This window comes from Anguilla anguilla, chromosome 14 (genome assembly GCF_013347855.1).
Source record: "Anguilla anguilla isolate fAngAng1 chromosome 14, fAngAng1.pri, whole genome shotgun sequence".
In the NCBI taxonomy this organism is placed as follows: Eukaryota; Metazoa; Chordata; class Actinopteri; order Anguilliformes; family Anguillidae; genus Anguilla; species Anguilla anguilla.
Window position 1 is genome coordinate 7,415,328 of NC_049214.1, and position 16,883 is coordinate 7,432,210.

The following is a 16,883-nucleotide window of genomic DNA, read 5'->3' on the forward strand; positions in this document are numbered from 1 at the left end:
TGCCATAACAGCTCTCAGTAGTGTACTATTTTCTTTCAGATGTGTTTTCCAGAATACAACATTCGACATCTGGCAAGTTTAATCATTTGGCCTGCTTTTAGAATTTGTGACCCCGAAAGTGGCAATTGTACAATGTCAAGGGTGTGGCGAAATAACTTCTCACCATCTTTGATTTATTTTGATTACATATCTGCAGTTAATGTATTACAGGCAGTCTGAATTATTGATGCCTGGCTTTGCTTATATATGTCTGTATAAACCTTGTATATTGAGATATTGTAAGGCTGCCAGAGGGAAGATAAAGGTAAGAGGGAATTTCTTGAAATATTTACTTTGTGACGCAAAGCTGTAAAACAACACCATAGAATGCCTAATGTGTGTACATTATACTAAAAATGAATGCACCCTAAAATGTAATATTAGGTGGAAAAGCGACATGTAACAATTTGTCTATTTTTTTTTTTTTTTTTTTTTTTTTTTTTTGCAGTGAGGTTAAACCATTAAAACATTCTGAGCCCTCAGAACAGGCAGGGTAGTATAGAGGTATAAGCACTCGCTTATACGTTCCTACGAACACAATTGGCAGTGTTGGCGGGTGGGAAGCCGGTGAGGGTATGAGTCCTAATCGTTGCATTAGCGACTCCTCCTGGTTGGTTGAGGTGCCTGTTCAGCAGGGAGGGGATCTGGGGGAGATAACGTGAACCTCCGCACACGTTACGCTCTCCCAGTGAAACCCCTAGCTGTCAGGTGAAAAGAAGCGGCTGGCGACTCCACATGTATCGGAGGAGGCATGTGGTAGTCTACACCCTCCCCAGACCGACAGAGGATAGCACATCGACCAGGACCGTGATACACATGGGGAATTGGTATAAAGACTAAATTGGGGACAAAAAAAAAAAAAGAACAGGCCGGGTCTGGCAAAAGGTCAGAAAATGTTCTTAAATATTCATGTGATATTCCTTTTTAACATTAAAATTTTTACTTTAAAAAAGGACTGAAAACCAGAAAGATCTGCTATTCTTATTTATTTATTTATTTATTAGAATATACCAAGAATATAAGAATATGCTAAAGAAAACTACTTTAACTAACCATTGCTACCCAAATAAAAATAACTCTATTCAGGAGTTTTTGCACCTACTACATTTAATTTCTCTTATCATTAGTAAAACAAGTTAATTTTCTCAACAAGTGGAGTCTTATCAATATTGCCAACACATGCTTTTTTCAATAAATTCAGTGTTATTATTATCAATATTGTCCTAAAATATATTCTCAATAAGTGCATTCATCACATTTTTTTTTTAAAGTGCAGTATCATCAAGAAGCCTATTATCAAAACAAGTAGGCCTATGTTCCCTCAGGAGGTTTAGGCAAAGTGCAGTAGCTATTATCCTCAAAATCGTTGACCACGTATTTATCATCAGGCCTATTAGTATTGCCTATTTGCAATATATCTTCAATAATATCGGAACACTTCACTTAATCCAACTATGTATTTAACTCAGGCCTATTCATTTTATTTCATTTTACTTATGAGCTGCTAAAGTGATTGCTAAAGGGCTTGCTTCTCTCTCTCCTTTGGCAAATGCCCATCAAATCTGTCAATGAGTGCAGCTACATGTGCCTGAATAAGTCTATTCAGGTCAAGTCAAGTCAAGTCAAGTCAAAGTTTATTTATATAGCACATTTACAACAACCACAGTTGACCAAAGTGCTTGAACAAGCTAAAAATACCAAAAATGAATATAAAAGTAATAAAAATAAGAATAAAAGGAAACAATAAAACATAGTAATAAAATAATTATATAGAAGATAAAAACAAGATGACAAGGTGACAAGAGGTGTTTGATATCTGTGAAGGTGCATCATTTTCCTCTATGTGCTCTAACTGGGCTTTTGGCCTTCTCAGTCACGCAAGCTGTCTGAGCTTGACTCTCCAACGGTGCTCCATCACTTTCATGAGGAGCTCTGATGTTTTGCCCTCACAGTACAGACTTGCACAGAACAAGCTTGACTCCAGGGCTTCACAGTTCCGGTTGGTTGAGGGGTATGCTTTCCTGTCTGGTAAAATATGCATATCTATGTACTGTAGTGTCGTCACTCATGTCGTAAAAGGTGTGCAATGCACAGCGGAGCTCACTAATGTTGGTAGACATACCTACACATGAGCGCCCTCATGTGGCTCGGAGGTGTACTGTGGATGGAAGTGTCGTTTTAAGAAAAAAAAAAGAAATTCTTCAGTTCTACTATTTGGTTTGGCGACCAAAATAAAAACTGGTGATATCCTCTTATGAACAACGGTAACAAGTACAATTTTGTTGGTTATGAAAAAACCATGGCCTGTATTCTATCAACATTTGTCCTTAACTTTGACTTACAAGTAAACGTAAGCATTACACTAATCCAGCTGAAGTACAAACTGGCAGAGAGCAGGACAAAAAAAATAAAAACACATAATTGTTATTTTTAATGATGTGCAGCAGTTGAAACAATCTTGGCAAAAATGTATTTCTCTTGAGAATCCATAATAACCACTCATGTGCCCTGCCCAGTGGGGAATGCATGTTGTCTGAAGAGAATGATCCAATCCATACTAGTTTCTACGAGACTGTACATACTGTACAGTGAGGGCTTATCAGAGTGAAGGCTTATCAGAGGGCTAATGTCAAGCTGAATGGCTCTTACATTAATTTCCTGTTTCTTTTTTCTTTCTCAACATTCAATTTATTGATACCCTGGTACAGGATTCTAAACCCTCCACAATACCAAAATTCAAGCCTCTGCAGATTCATTGTTTATTGTTGGCTGCTTTATTGCTTGTTCAGACATATCAGATAATCACTTGACATTTTCCTTGTGGTTGTGCATTTCCTTGTTTTTCAAACTGATAACCTTTAGTCCTTGGAGAGACACATTCATTGTTCAATATTTTCTGCTTGAATGCAAAAAGACTGGCTTCGGAACCCAAAAACGAGGAAAGGCTACTGTTAATGGCAGTGAATGCTGCAAAATAGACATTGGATACCCCTTGTAACAGGCCTGTGTTCACAAGGGTGGGTGTTAATAATAATACACTGAGACCCAAGGTCTTGGATAAAATGAATATTTCTGACCAGTAGCCGTGTCAACTCATATAATGCACTGATATATTGACATGGCACAGAGAAGATTTTCCAGGAATTTGTGGCAGCTCAATATATTAGCTGTAAAGCTAATTAAACTGTTTCATTGAAAAAGTACATTCTCTCACAGAACATATTTCTTGGATTTGATTAACAGCAAATGTAGATTTCTTCTTCACAAACACAGTTTGGTGAGTTGATTTGGGGAAAAAATACACACATTTAAACATGAGTCAAAATTAAACACATTAAATGGGCCAGTTTGATTCATTTGTGCTTGCATGAAAATAATTAAATAGTTTAAACACCACTCTCCATGCAATCATTTCTTATTTCTTTCATTTCACAAAGTAAGCGTATTAAATGTATTTATAGCTAGTAATTTGCATCATTCTTTCCAAATTGTTCTTAAGCAGGGGATATCTCATTACAATGAGAAGTTTTAATTCACACTTTCAAAGTTATTTTAAATTACAATAGTGCTCAATATAGGCTTCTCCTTGTATCTATTTAACTTGTTAAATATAGATTTTTAACATAATTAAGGTGAAGATTTTTACTCAACCAAAGGAAGAGTAAAAAACGTTTCTGTATGTGTGCTGCAAACATAAGGGAAAGTTGGGCAGTCTCATTAGAGCAGAATATCTTTTTAATTAAACATGAATACACATTAAGGCAACAAATTAAAATTCACAAAATTTTACATAGCCATGGGCTCATTGGGCTGCATTAAAATTCAACTCATCCTTTCATTTGCAAAGGATTAAGAAGTTGTTGACTTCATGTTTGCTCAAATTGCATGATACCACTTTAACCATAAAAAAATCAATTTGGATACATCAGTCTTTTTGGGTCGTCTATCTTATTAAGGATTAGTACATTCGCTGTAACATGCATGGGACTGCAACTGGCTCCTAAGAATGGAACAGATGTTTTTTTGTTCTGTCTTTAAAGCGATGCTTTGTAGAGGGAAATGGTCCAAATGCAGGAAACTCTCTGCAAGTGTCTTGATAAACAGTAGTGTTGATGTTTCCCCAGTGCCTGGACGTCATGCTGATCACTCATATTATCCCATGCCAAAGGCAGTGTTACAACCGTCGGTCATTGTTTAAAGTGATGATGTTTGAACCATGCTGGCACCAATATTTCAACATTAATCCAGTAAAATTAAGTTTTTACATTTGAGAAAATAAAAACAAATTCCCTGCTACACATTTGTGTTTATTAAATAAAGCTTGTTAAAATTAAGGTTTCTTATGCAGAAGAATTCTCCTTATTGGCGATAATGAACTGAACTGTATCAGTATGAATCGGCATGACAGTGCATTTCTTAAAATGGCGCCAAACTAAATTTTGTGTTCCCTCAGATGGCAGATATCTGAAATGGTGCTCTGCACTGTGGAAAAAATATCTGCAACATCACTTTTCGCAAGGAAGTAGTGCTACTGCCCAGGAGCATACGGGCAATTCACTCAGCAACCATGGCAACAGGATTCTACAGAGAGGCATCAGCCTATGGTGAATGACTTTCAACCGAGCTCCCACCAATCAGCCTTTGGGAATTGGTCCAATCTATTTATTAAAGATCCAGAATATTACACAAACACTGAGCATTTATGAGATGGAAGTGTCAAATGAGCACGGATTCACTTCATTTCATTACATACCCCTGCTATGAATGACAGCATTTCAGATGTGAAGCACTGACTGGAAAATTTAGTCATTTGTCTCAGTTACTTTATGGTTTCTAGTGTAATTTGTAGTTCTGTGTAGTTTCCTCCAAATATATTTTAACATGTCTACAAGGCCTTGCAATTGAATGCATTTGAGGTCTGGGTGAAATGTTCAAATGTGATATTATGAAATTAAATATCAATTCCGCAGCCAAGAATGTAAAAACACTGCTTGGAGTAAATCCTGAGGTCATTGTATTAAACTGAAGTTGCTACATACTTAATAGTTCTGGCCTCTTCCAGTATCAATCCAGCTGGGTTGTCTAGCACTCGGGTATTTGAATTCATTAACCAATTAGATTCAGAATTGAGCTGGAAAAGGTCTTCATTTTTTTTAAAGCACAGAAAATTGTTACCACACTGCTCCAATGTAAAGTTGTACCTGACCAAAAAATAAAAATAAAAAATAAATACAACGTACATTTATGGGTTTCAATAAAGTCATTTATTTTCACACAATGAACAAGATCAGCTTTAAGTGCTCTATACTGCAAGCCAGGAAAATGGCAGCAAAATTATGAGCTTTTCTTTAAGAAAAAGGGGAAATTAAATAAAAATCAGACAACTAGATCATGAAAAAACATGACCAAAAACATGCCAGTATATATATATATATATGTGTGTGTGTGTGTGTCCATAAATGTATGTATGCATTTTACCAAATATATACCTATGTATATGCCAAATACATGTTTCAATATCCATAATGTACAAAATGCTTTATGAATTAGAAAGAACATATCAAACAATGTACAAGTGTTCCTCAAAGGTGAAATACAACAAACGCTTTTTGAAAATATGTATACATACAATCAAGGAACATGCAAATAAGGAAAAAATACACTCCATTTAAAAGAGGTTAAAACACTAAATGTATACAAACTTAAATATACCAGCATGGTCTAAGAGCTTACACAGTACTCTTGCAAAATGTACATTATTACATTTATTATTATCAAACTTTCATTAGAATGCTCTTTTTAAACACCAGTTCTGTTCTAAAATGATGAGATGTTTAAAATGAATGGAGCAATAAGATTTTAGTTTGCTACCAACGGTTCCTTTCAAAGTCAGTTACAATCTCAGTTTTGTAGACTGTCACTATAATCAATAATGCTACTGTAGCTCAGCATTGCTCACACCAAATACATAAGCACAGTTCAGTTCACATCAAAAATACCCCACTGTTCCTTGCAGAAGTTTAAAAACCAGATAAAGATTTTTTTTGGAAGGCACCGACAAGCGGGTAGAGTAAAAAATAAATGAGACATTTTGATTGGTCTATGAGGTGAAGGGAAATACATTTATGAAGACATACACTCCACCCCTACGTTTGCTAAGATCATTAACAGCAATGAACAATGGTATGTTTCCATTTTTAATGCAGGATGGTTAAAGACAGGAAATAAAGATTTAGTGGCTTCAAAAGCTAAAGATTTAATACTTAGGGTTTTATCAAGGACATCATTCTTAATTTTTGGCAAGGAAATGATGTTAAGAATCAGTCCCATATAAATAAAGTTTATGAGTTCTGATTTTGTACCTAAAATGAATGACTTATGTTTGATGGCTGAGAAACAATACAAAACAACTTCAGACCTGTCAGGGTTCAGCTATTAGCAATATTTTAAGCTGAGCCAGCTGGAGTTATGACATAAACCTATGAACAGTCCAACTTTGATTTAAATTTGATTGCATCCATGCAGTCAAGCTTAATTTACTTACATTATTTACAATGGTCTTAATTCAGAGTAAAGCTGCATTTTGCTAATACATTGAATAATACAGTCACAGTGATAGTGACATTTTGCAGTTACAAAATTATTAACATTATTTAACTTGTATTACTTTCATTACATTCTTTTCTCAAAAATAAATCCAGTTGCTTTGTGGGCTCAATCCCAGTGGCTTAGTCACACCTATGACACATTAAGGCAGTTGTTGTTGCTGTTGTTTTGTTTTGCTCCAAGCTGAAATACACAAAATGTTTCTTTTTGCAATCACAAAACATTGACACCTGCTCAAAATTTGTGAAAGTGAAAAACAAATTCTTAATGTGCGTATGGCTGCACTGGACCAATCCTACAATTTGTGAAGGGGTATACCCAAAACAAACAAAAAAAAAAAACCAAAAAAAAAACCAAATATGTCAACGAATGTGTGGGGAGTACACCGCTAATTACAAAAACACCGAACACTTTTCATATCATCCATCATCTTTGATATACAATGTCATTATTTTATTAGCAGGACCAGTACTGTAACTATTTAAACATAAAGTAGTGATGTGTAGATGCCATTAAATACAAATTACCTGCAGCCTTCAAGGGCACAGTCTATTTTGGTGGCCATATTTACTCAAATATACACAATTCAGTCTTCAGCAATGACACATTTCATTATGGAATATGTACAATTTAAATATTATACAGTAACAAATAATATCTGATTTTTAAAATAAGCTAAGAGCCTATGCAGTGAGAAGGCACAATGAAAAACAGAAGCTTGTTAAGAGTCGACTGTTACTTTCATAGGCTTCTGCCACACATGAAATGCATCTGGAAACAAAACATAAGGCACATTAATAACTACTGTAAAACAAAACGATCATCTTTCTATACATGCAGAGCTAGCTACTGAGAGCATCCACTGTATTTTTCAAACTAAATAAAGTGTGAACTGACTTACTGTCCATGCTGGACTCCAATAAAACACTGAATAATGACTGAACAGCAGGGCGTTTTTTCCGAAGTTGAGCACATCCTTAGAGAGTTGAAGCATAGGGAAATAAGCAATAAGATGTAAAAAAAAATATGAAGCTCTTTACAACTTCTTGACAAAAAAATTATTCAGTTGAAATGAAATAAGGATCACGGAGTATTGCCCTTGATCTTTCAGATATTATTGCGTAAGTTTTTCCTAAGTGAAATGATTCATAAGCTTGTGGTATGCATAAAGTATCACGCCATTTTTAAAAAGATACTTAAAACAACCATTCAAGGATTTTTGTATTTCAATAAGTTGTATCTGTAGAACACATAACTCGTAACAATTAATACCTAATCTCAGGCAATGTTTTATTTTTCTACAACTCGGTCTTTTCAATTCACATTAACATTATATTGTGCTGAAGAATTCTGGTTAATGTATAATGGCAGTCTCTCAATCCTCATTGCAAAATGGTTTTACACTGAAAGAGTGCTATTCTTCCTGGCCCTGATTTGCTAGAGATAAATTAGTGGTTTCCCATTGTAAGTTTAGGTTACTTCTCAGTATCACATGTATCTTACCATTTATACCATTACTTCCAATATAATCAGTAATTGTATGCATTAAATACGTGAATTAACAGTATTGTAAATTACATTCCACAGTAAATATATTTATAAGCTTGTTTTATCTGTTTAAAAATTACTGATTAGTTTGGTGATAGTTGTCTACAGCCAAAACAGGTTAATACTGAAAAAAATGCATTATCAAGGCATTTCTTGCAAAAACCACTATTGCATCAGCAAAATATGTTTCATGGCACTATTCAATGACTATGAAGTTTGCATCAACATGGCTGAAACCAATCAAATATGTAGTCTTCTACCAATATAACCAATGATTCAAGTGCTTTGTCATGACTGTATAATTAAAATATGTATTTAGTGCATTTCTTGGGAAAGGGACAAGACACTTGCCCAATACAAACATCTTCCTTGTGACAGCACGCTCAAACATTCAAATTTCAAAGGAGAATTACTTTGTACAGTGCAATAATGCAATGGGTTGTGCAAGTAAGTAGCATTTTTCCTACTTACTGTAATACTGTAATCTACCGGTCAGTGTGAACATATTCTGTAAATGACCAATGACCAAGTATGTTGTCCTAATTTTATATTTTTATGGAAGGCTATTATAGTGTTACAGACTATTTCAGGTCTTTAAAATATATACATAGTTATAGCTAAATAAATACTTAATGTTGTGCCACTTGGATATGGTTATATTAACTGCTACATGGCAATTACAATGAAAGTGTATGTATTGTCCAAATTTCATGAATCACAAGGACTACCAAATTATAACTTCATTCTAATAGGGCTTTTTTATACCTGCTTTACAAATAGGCCTTAAACCACTAACATAGAAAATAATTTCTGCATATTTTGTGGCCAGATAATCTAAAGACAGAGAACTAGGGTCTAGAGATTGAATTCAATCCTTTTATAGTTCTGGTTGCTTTTGTTTTCACTGGAACCTTAGGATGCTGCAGGTCTGAATACAGTCCAGTTCAATGTATGTAGGCTATATCATCTTCCAAATTGACAGATCACCATACACAATTGAAGGGCATACTGGCAGCATATTAAAGCTATATTTTTGGCATTTAAAATGCATCGCTAACATTTGTGTCAAACAAAAGCCAGCAAAAATGAATTAAGGCAACAAGTATTAAGTATCTTAAGTGCTGAAACTGATTCATTTGATATTTAGAATTGGTGTAAACTTAAAGTGTACGAAATAACATACAACAACAATAACTCTTTCCTGCCAATGGCATAATATTTCTACATGTAGTATAGTTTTTATATAGTAAACCTGCCTGGTCACTAACCAACAAAAGCCTTATATTTTTTCTGAAATATTATACAAAAAAAAGGCATGTTATTAGAAGAAAGCGTCCCATATACAGTTAGGCCCTTTGTGAATGAGTCTGGAGAAATGACCTCCAATGGGTCCTCTTGTCAGTATTGCCATCTACCTTTAGAATCAGAGACAAAACAAGTCTGAACACAAGTGTGGTTATAAAGTAGCATCTGTCAATGCGCGGTCAGAATACTCAATATGTTGTACTTTGACAAAAAAAAATGAAATAAAAATCAAGGTCCAGTTACCAAAGTTTCATATACTGTATATAGACACCCACACACGCAGACACATACTTGCTGGTAAAGGCTTGCAGGGCCACAGCTGAGACTATATGCTTTTCAGTCCAACTTACTTCAACACTATCATGCCTTTGTTGGAATACTGTCATTCAGGTGCAATGTATTTCCTGTTATATTTAATTTTTTTTTAAAAAGGAAAGCAAACAAGCGGCATATTCCACATCTGAAACCTCGTAATAGTTAAAGGCTGCAAGTGCAAGGAGCAATCACAGTGCTGAGCGCACAAAGGAGTCGCAGGCTGGAAAGAATCCAGGGCTTCTCTGGTTCAAAGGGACGGTGACCCCTCTTCCTTCGTGTTCCCCCCCTCACCTCCGTGGCCGGCTAGACCGGGCCTCTTCTGGGGTCTTGGACCAACGTTTACTGCCCCGTGTGGGTGGCACCTGAGGCTGCTTATGGACCATGTGGACCACTGACTCAATGGCATCCACGATGGAGTCCTGGCTAAAGCACTCCAAGGGTTCTGGTGCCAGGCTGGAGTGGCCCACCTTCCTCTCGGGGAGATCCACGCACCTCTCCAGCACGGGCATCTGGCCCACGGGCTCCTGGTCCAGGGGCAGGGGGTTCTTCCTGGGCCTTCCCCGTCTCTTCTTCACCACATTGTTGCCCGTCTTGGCCTGCCTTTGGAGCCTCTTAGCCCTAAGAATTTTGTTGACGTGACCCAGGTTCTTCTTGGTGGAGAGGATTTTTGAGAAGGCACACCTCTTTCGCACTTCACACTGAATCTCCTCAATTTCTTTTCTTTTGAACATCTTTTTCACCGGGTGACTGTGTTCTGCAGTGGACAGACAGAAGGAATTTGTTAGCTTGTTCCAGAAAACATTACTGATGCTTTCAACACCTTGTCAAAGCCTGCTGTTTAGCATTAACATGTGTGACAAATTATACACTTTGGCTGTTTTGACTAAAGTGAAAATGATACGCACCACCTTTACACAACACCACATATGAAAATCAGTAATTCAGAGGAACAAATGAGCATAACAAGTGTCATAATATAAAGTTCTTCTTTTGTAAACACATCACTGACAAGCCCTACAGATTACCACAGTCTCCTGACACCAAAAAGCTTTAAGCGTGAGTGATGGGCCATCTGGGTAGTGGTACTTCCGGCCTGATCGTTGCATTAGCGACTCCTACTGGTTGGTCCGGACGCCTGTTAACAGGGAGGGGATCTGGGGAGATATCGTGAACCTCCGCACGTGTTACGCTCTCCTAGTGAAACTCCTCGCTGTCAGGTGAAAAGAAGCGGCAGGCGACTCCACATGTATCGGAGAAGGCATGTGGTAGTCTACACCCTCCCCAGACCGACAGAGGATAGCGCATCGACCAGGACCGTGATACACACGGGGAATTGGGGAGAAAATGGGAGAAAATGGCAAAAAAATGAAAAAATTTTTAAAAATGGATGAGTGACAAGCACCAAGCACTACCGAGGTCCTGAGGTCTCTGTGGTCACTAAAGATCCCATGACACATATCGCTAAGAGTAGGGGGTTCCCCGGTGTCCTGGCCAAATCCCAGATCTGGCTCTCACAAACTTGCCACTAAAAATCATCCCCAGACTTAATTGGCTAAATAAATGTTCTCTCCTCTCCACCTTCGCTAATGTGTGGTGAGCGTTCTGGCGCAAATTGGCTGCCGTGCATCACCCAGGTGGGTGCTACACATTGGTGGTGGGTGAGGTGAGTTCCCCTTCACTGTAAATCACTTTGAGCATCTGGAAAAGTGCTATATAAATGTAATTAATAATAATAATAACAAATGTTCTGGGGGCACATTTTCATCCATGCAGACTAAATTTACAGACGAGACTTCCTCGTCACAACACGAAATGGCCCCGGAGGAAACGATCACTCCTGCTGGATTTCAGGATAGTTATTTGCACTCGCGTCTGTACATATGCAAGCGGATGGTAGTGTGTGTTCACTTATTTACCTTTCCGTTCAGTCGGTAATACTAAACGCGAGAATGATTTAGAGCCGGAATCAAGAGCCGTGCGCCCTTTCGATATAAACACCCTCACTTAATAAAGACAAAAAGCACACTTTGCAGATAAACACATTCTTCAAGGATGACCCGAGAGAACCAAGCATCGCGGCACATCAAGACAAAGGGATTTTTATGTTTAACATCTGGAAAACAACCACGACCGTGCGCATAATTAGCGAACGCGCAGTCATCCGTCTTACTGGCCCCCATCTGAATATCATCAGCGTTTCTCCTCCGCATTTTGTACATAAGCCCCCCGCAAACTCAAGCTGTAAACCGAAGGGCCAGGGATGCATAGGTGATTAATTTATTGCCTTCCCACTTTGCTTCAGATACTTGGAAGACAGCCCAGACCAGATGAGAAGTTATCCTTCCACTGGTCTCGCGTGGAATGAGTTCAGACAGCCGAAAGCTGCCCAAGAAAAGCTGCCGGTGAGTGTGTACTCCACTTCAGAGATCTGTGAGCCTCACCTATCCTTGGAGAATTCTCTCTCTTCTGCTATGCGTCATTCCGTCTGGGCAGCAGTCCCAGAAAACAAACACCGCTAGAGCTGCGGAGAATCTAATAGGCAAACACGGATCGGAGGGGGGCACCAGACTAGCAACAGATCACAGGATTTAAGGAGCTTCATGCAGGAAAGCATCTTTTTGACGTTTGCACGCGCGCTCCCTAAAGGCACTCGTGCTATCTGTGCATTCTGGTTTAGTATATTGAAACAGAAATGAAATGTGCAATTCTTTACTTTGGTGCCCTAACCACAGAGACCACATTCAGACTCATAAGTACGTGAATAAGAAACAGCACTGGGTAGTTTGCTCAAAGCCGCTGACAAATAACCAGTGAGATTTCCTGTGTTTAAAAACCTGTAAAGCTTTTAAATGAAGCAGTGGGAATGGGGACGTGCTATTTAAATACCCCAGAGAACTAACACTAAAAAAGGAACAATGTCAGTGTTTGTCATCTCTATCTGAGTCACATTCAACCCGGAGCATATCCCTGGACCAGGGAACGTCCATGGAAGATGCTTGATATGATCTGACTACACGTTAGTACAACACCAGTACTAGGACAAGAGTGGTGGTAAGATTGCCAGGAGTTTTTTTTTATTTTTTATTTTTAACATTAGTTCTCATAGGCTTGTCACATAGCCTTAAACAGGAACACATTGTCACATAGGCTTAAACAGGAAAAGATGTCAAAAAGAATGTCCTGTATGCCAGTATTTTAAAAAACAACTATCAAAATGTAAATTGCCAATTTACATTAACAATTTGGACAGCAGTGTTGTATAACGGTTAGGCAGCTAAACTTGGAACTCTGAGGCTATAAGGTCTGATTCCCAGGTGGACACTGGTGTTGTACCCTTGAGTCAGGGACTAAACCTGAATTTCTTCAGTGAATACCCAACTCTATGAATAGATTGCATGTACAAGAATGTAAGCTATGTATGATGCTCTGGATATGAGCGTCTGATAAATGCCTAAAATGTACTGCCATGTAACTTAAATTTGGCATACCACAGTGAAACGACTAATTTCAAAGAGCACTTGAAAAAAACAAGTGAATCCTGTATTGATTTAATTAGAAACAAAACATTTTGTTCAGTATGAGATGATTCTGAATTTTAAGGGATGGGTGGCAGCCCCATTATACATGTATGAGCCACATATGGGGAAACAGAAGCTGGATCAAGAAGAAAGGGCCCTGCAGGAAGTGTCTGAATGGAAACGTTTTTTATACCTAATTGCAAACAATAGGTTCCCTACAGCATACCAGGCTAGTTAGCTAGAAAGCTGTAGAGCATTGAGAGCTTACATCCAAGCACTTACTATTTTAGCTAATTGTAACTGTAAAAAATAGGCTATATAAAAATGCCCCATCAAAGTAATTATCCTCTAAATCAAACATGCGTTTGTTATAATTATGTGACTGATCAATTCGTCCATGAATCTCAACGGGTGCACCTGCGGACACTGTTAAATAATACCCTCCGAACAGGAAAACAGACTACATTTTGCAGGGCACGTGCATGCGAATAGTAGATCAAAGATGATTGGCTGCTTTGATTGAAATAGAATCTACATCAGATCTGGTGCCAAATCCAACTGGTTTGTTTTGTCCGGTCACATTTTCTAGGAGTAAATGTGGCACAACGTTTTACAGATTTCATATTTTACCAGCTTAACAGGGACACACTCGACAACAAAAGTGACCAAGCATTTAATAAACCTTGAAACAAATAGCTAAGCGGAGCCTTTAACACGTAAATGTACAGTACTGCTGACATCACACATTTCCCAAATAAGAACGGGGTCTTGCATAGGATTTAAAACTACACTCATATTCAATATTCTCAATTTTGTTCACAAAGCCAAATGCCTACATCAAAAAAATACAAACGAATGTTTAAGAACGAAGAAAGTCAAAGCAATGCCTGCCTATGTAATAACTGTATCAACTAAGCTCTAAGCTTAAAAGACATGAAATGTTGACTAAAATGACATCATCACAGCATAACACATTAGATGCATACTGTCTGAATGAAGTAGGCTATTAGATTTTGCTGTACATATAACATAATTCAGTCATTACATTTCCTATATTCGGAAGCAGAAAAAAATACCTACTTTACAGCAAGTACACAACTTGTTTTGAATAATAGCTCGTAAAACCCTTTTCTGGATTAATGGATTTAACTATTAGGCTATACCTCAATAGAATTTAAATTCCTTTTTCCCCCAGTGATTTCACTTCTCATTATATTTGCATGGGACCTGAGACAACAAATACGCCAAGCCTAAAGAATACACCAAGCTGAACTCTCCCTGAAATCAAGAAATAGCCTAAGTCCTCTCTCAAAGATTTCCAAACACGGTTTGATGGAAGCTTCAAAACTCCAAGTACTGTACATATATCCTACCTATAAGTCAAACTGATAAACATTTGAGAAGTTACATAAAAAACATTCTTTATAGATTTTTTTTTTTAGAAAACAATCCAGGGTGTTTTTAAATTCAGCTGTGAACCATTAATGACATTTCGTATCACATTTCATAAAGAATGTCTTCTCTCAATTTAGTGGTGAAAAATATACATATAAGTGGGTCACAGAGGGGAAAAACACACATTTGGCAGGTAGGTCATCAACAACATTTTCTGATGGTCTATACCAATATTTACTTCAACAAAGGTAAACAGCTATTTAAGTATAGAGTAGGCTTGCCAGGTTTAATACGAAGAGTGCCAACTAACCACTTCTTAATACACTTTCAGGAAGCCAGTCAGTGCTTTAGCTACAAATCAGATCTTCATGAATAGCCTTTCAGTTTAGGAGCCAACAGAAACAAAGGGGGGGGGGGGGGGGGGGGGGGGGGGGGGGCTGTTCGTTCCAACTTACTTTTTTAGTTGTAAACTTCAGACTTCAGTAAATTTCAGTGGAGTATTATTTCTTGTATTAAAAAGCACAACTAAAATATTCTGCCCTTTCAGAGTAAAATGTCCACAAAGTATATGCAGAATATATGACAAATAATGTAGGCCTATAGCCTGCATTGTGGCTTGACTGTTATTGGAAGTTCCAAAGAATATCATGAATTATTTTAGCTCATAATAGCCTACATAATGCATTAAACTAAAGTATATAGGGCCTACTTATATGATGGCTTGATTAAGAAAGGTCTATTTTATAGACACAGGTGATAGACAATTATTGTAATAACTTGTTATTGTAACTTTAAATGATAACCTTTCATTTTACAAGTTGGCCCAACAATGCAACATTACGGGAGTCCGGTGCATTACAAGCCTAATCTGTACTACTGAATGTACTGTTGAATTTAGCAATCACAATACTGTACACAAAATGTCCCTAAATGCAAAATTTAAATAATCTTCTGGGGAGCATTCCCTACCCAATACCACTCCGACAACAGCAACATAAAACAGAGCGATCACCCAGAATGTTTGCAAAAAACTATCCATGGTGCCTCAGAAGCTGTGCTTAGTGCTTCTGGTCCACCATGTGAGGAACAGATGACTAAATACAGAGATTAGCTATACCATCCATAGCTTTTTCAGGTCTTTCTTTATTTATTTAAAATACAAAATGAATAGCATGAAAAAATTACCTACAGTGCAGTTCAGCAAAATTAATTTTGTGAAATTTTTTTTTTAACAAATAAATAGCTGTTAACGAATGGCATGGTCACTGGGGTGATGAATAGGCCTAGGCTACATGACATTAAATCTGAAGGTCAGCGATTATTTTAAGATGAAAAAATTGTCAAATTACACGATAATGTTGCACATGAATTATGATGAAATCAGTATAGGTCTATGGTAGGCATGCATACCCAAAGTTAAACCATAAGGGAGTACACATTGAGCCCATCAACCTTTGTTCAAATAGTCATACAGCATTAATCTCTCCTCCACTGAACACATAGATGTCTGAGCTCCAAAATATAGATTTCCCAATGAAAAACACAACAGGAACACTAACTAACACTAACACTGCAGGAGGTATGAAAAAAACATCTTTTATTGGTGAAGCATTTCCTAGTGCACAACAAAGGTCGACACCGACATGGGAGCTCGGCTGGAGTGTTTTTCCTCATACATCCTCTTGCCCTGTAAGTACCCCCTCCAGGTGCAACACGCATATCCTTTCAATGTAAGAAAAACTGTAAGCACAACCGCCTTGTTTCACTCACAAGGTGAACTTGTGGAAAGATCACACATGACTAGCATATGCTCGAGAGTGAAATATGTGAGGAAAACACATTTGAATTATTAATTAGACCCCAGAAATACACACAGGGGACGAGAGGTCAAGCTTACACGGACAAATTCCTCATTTGGTTTTAATCACAAGATCCAACCAAACGCCCCCCCCCCCCCCAGGACCCCAAGCGATCCCAGGCTCCCAGGCCGAGAACCTCATGTAGCCTTCCTGAAAGCCAACAAATCATGTGCAAGAGACATTAATTTTCAAAGGGACCGTCACAAGCCATTTATCCCCCCAAATCTCTACCGGCATCCTGTGCAGCGTGTTTTCATTAAGGACACGCAATCATGGACCGACCTCTGTGCATTCCCTC

The 16,883-nt window shown here is 37.7% G+C and overlaps 1 protein-coding gene across 2 annotated transcripts in view; it reads right to left on the reverse strand.

Annotated features, from left to right (window-relative positions):
* Nucleotides 1-5,284: 5,284 nt before the first annotated feature.
* LOC118213329 (SET-binding protein-like) overlaps nt 5,285-16,883 on the reverse strand; it is a 48,800-nt gene continuing 37,201 nt past the window's right edge. For both annotated transcript variants that reach the window (XM_035392199.1, XM_035392201.1), the window contains exon 3: nt 5,285-10,567. In XM_035392199.1, coding sequence (XP_035248090.1) covers nt 10,101-10,567 — 467 coding nt within the window. In that variant the 3' untranslated portion in view covers nt 5,285-10,100. The remainder of the gene's footprint in view (nt 10,568-16,883) is intronic.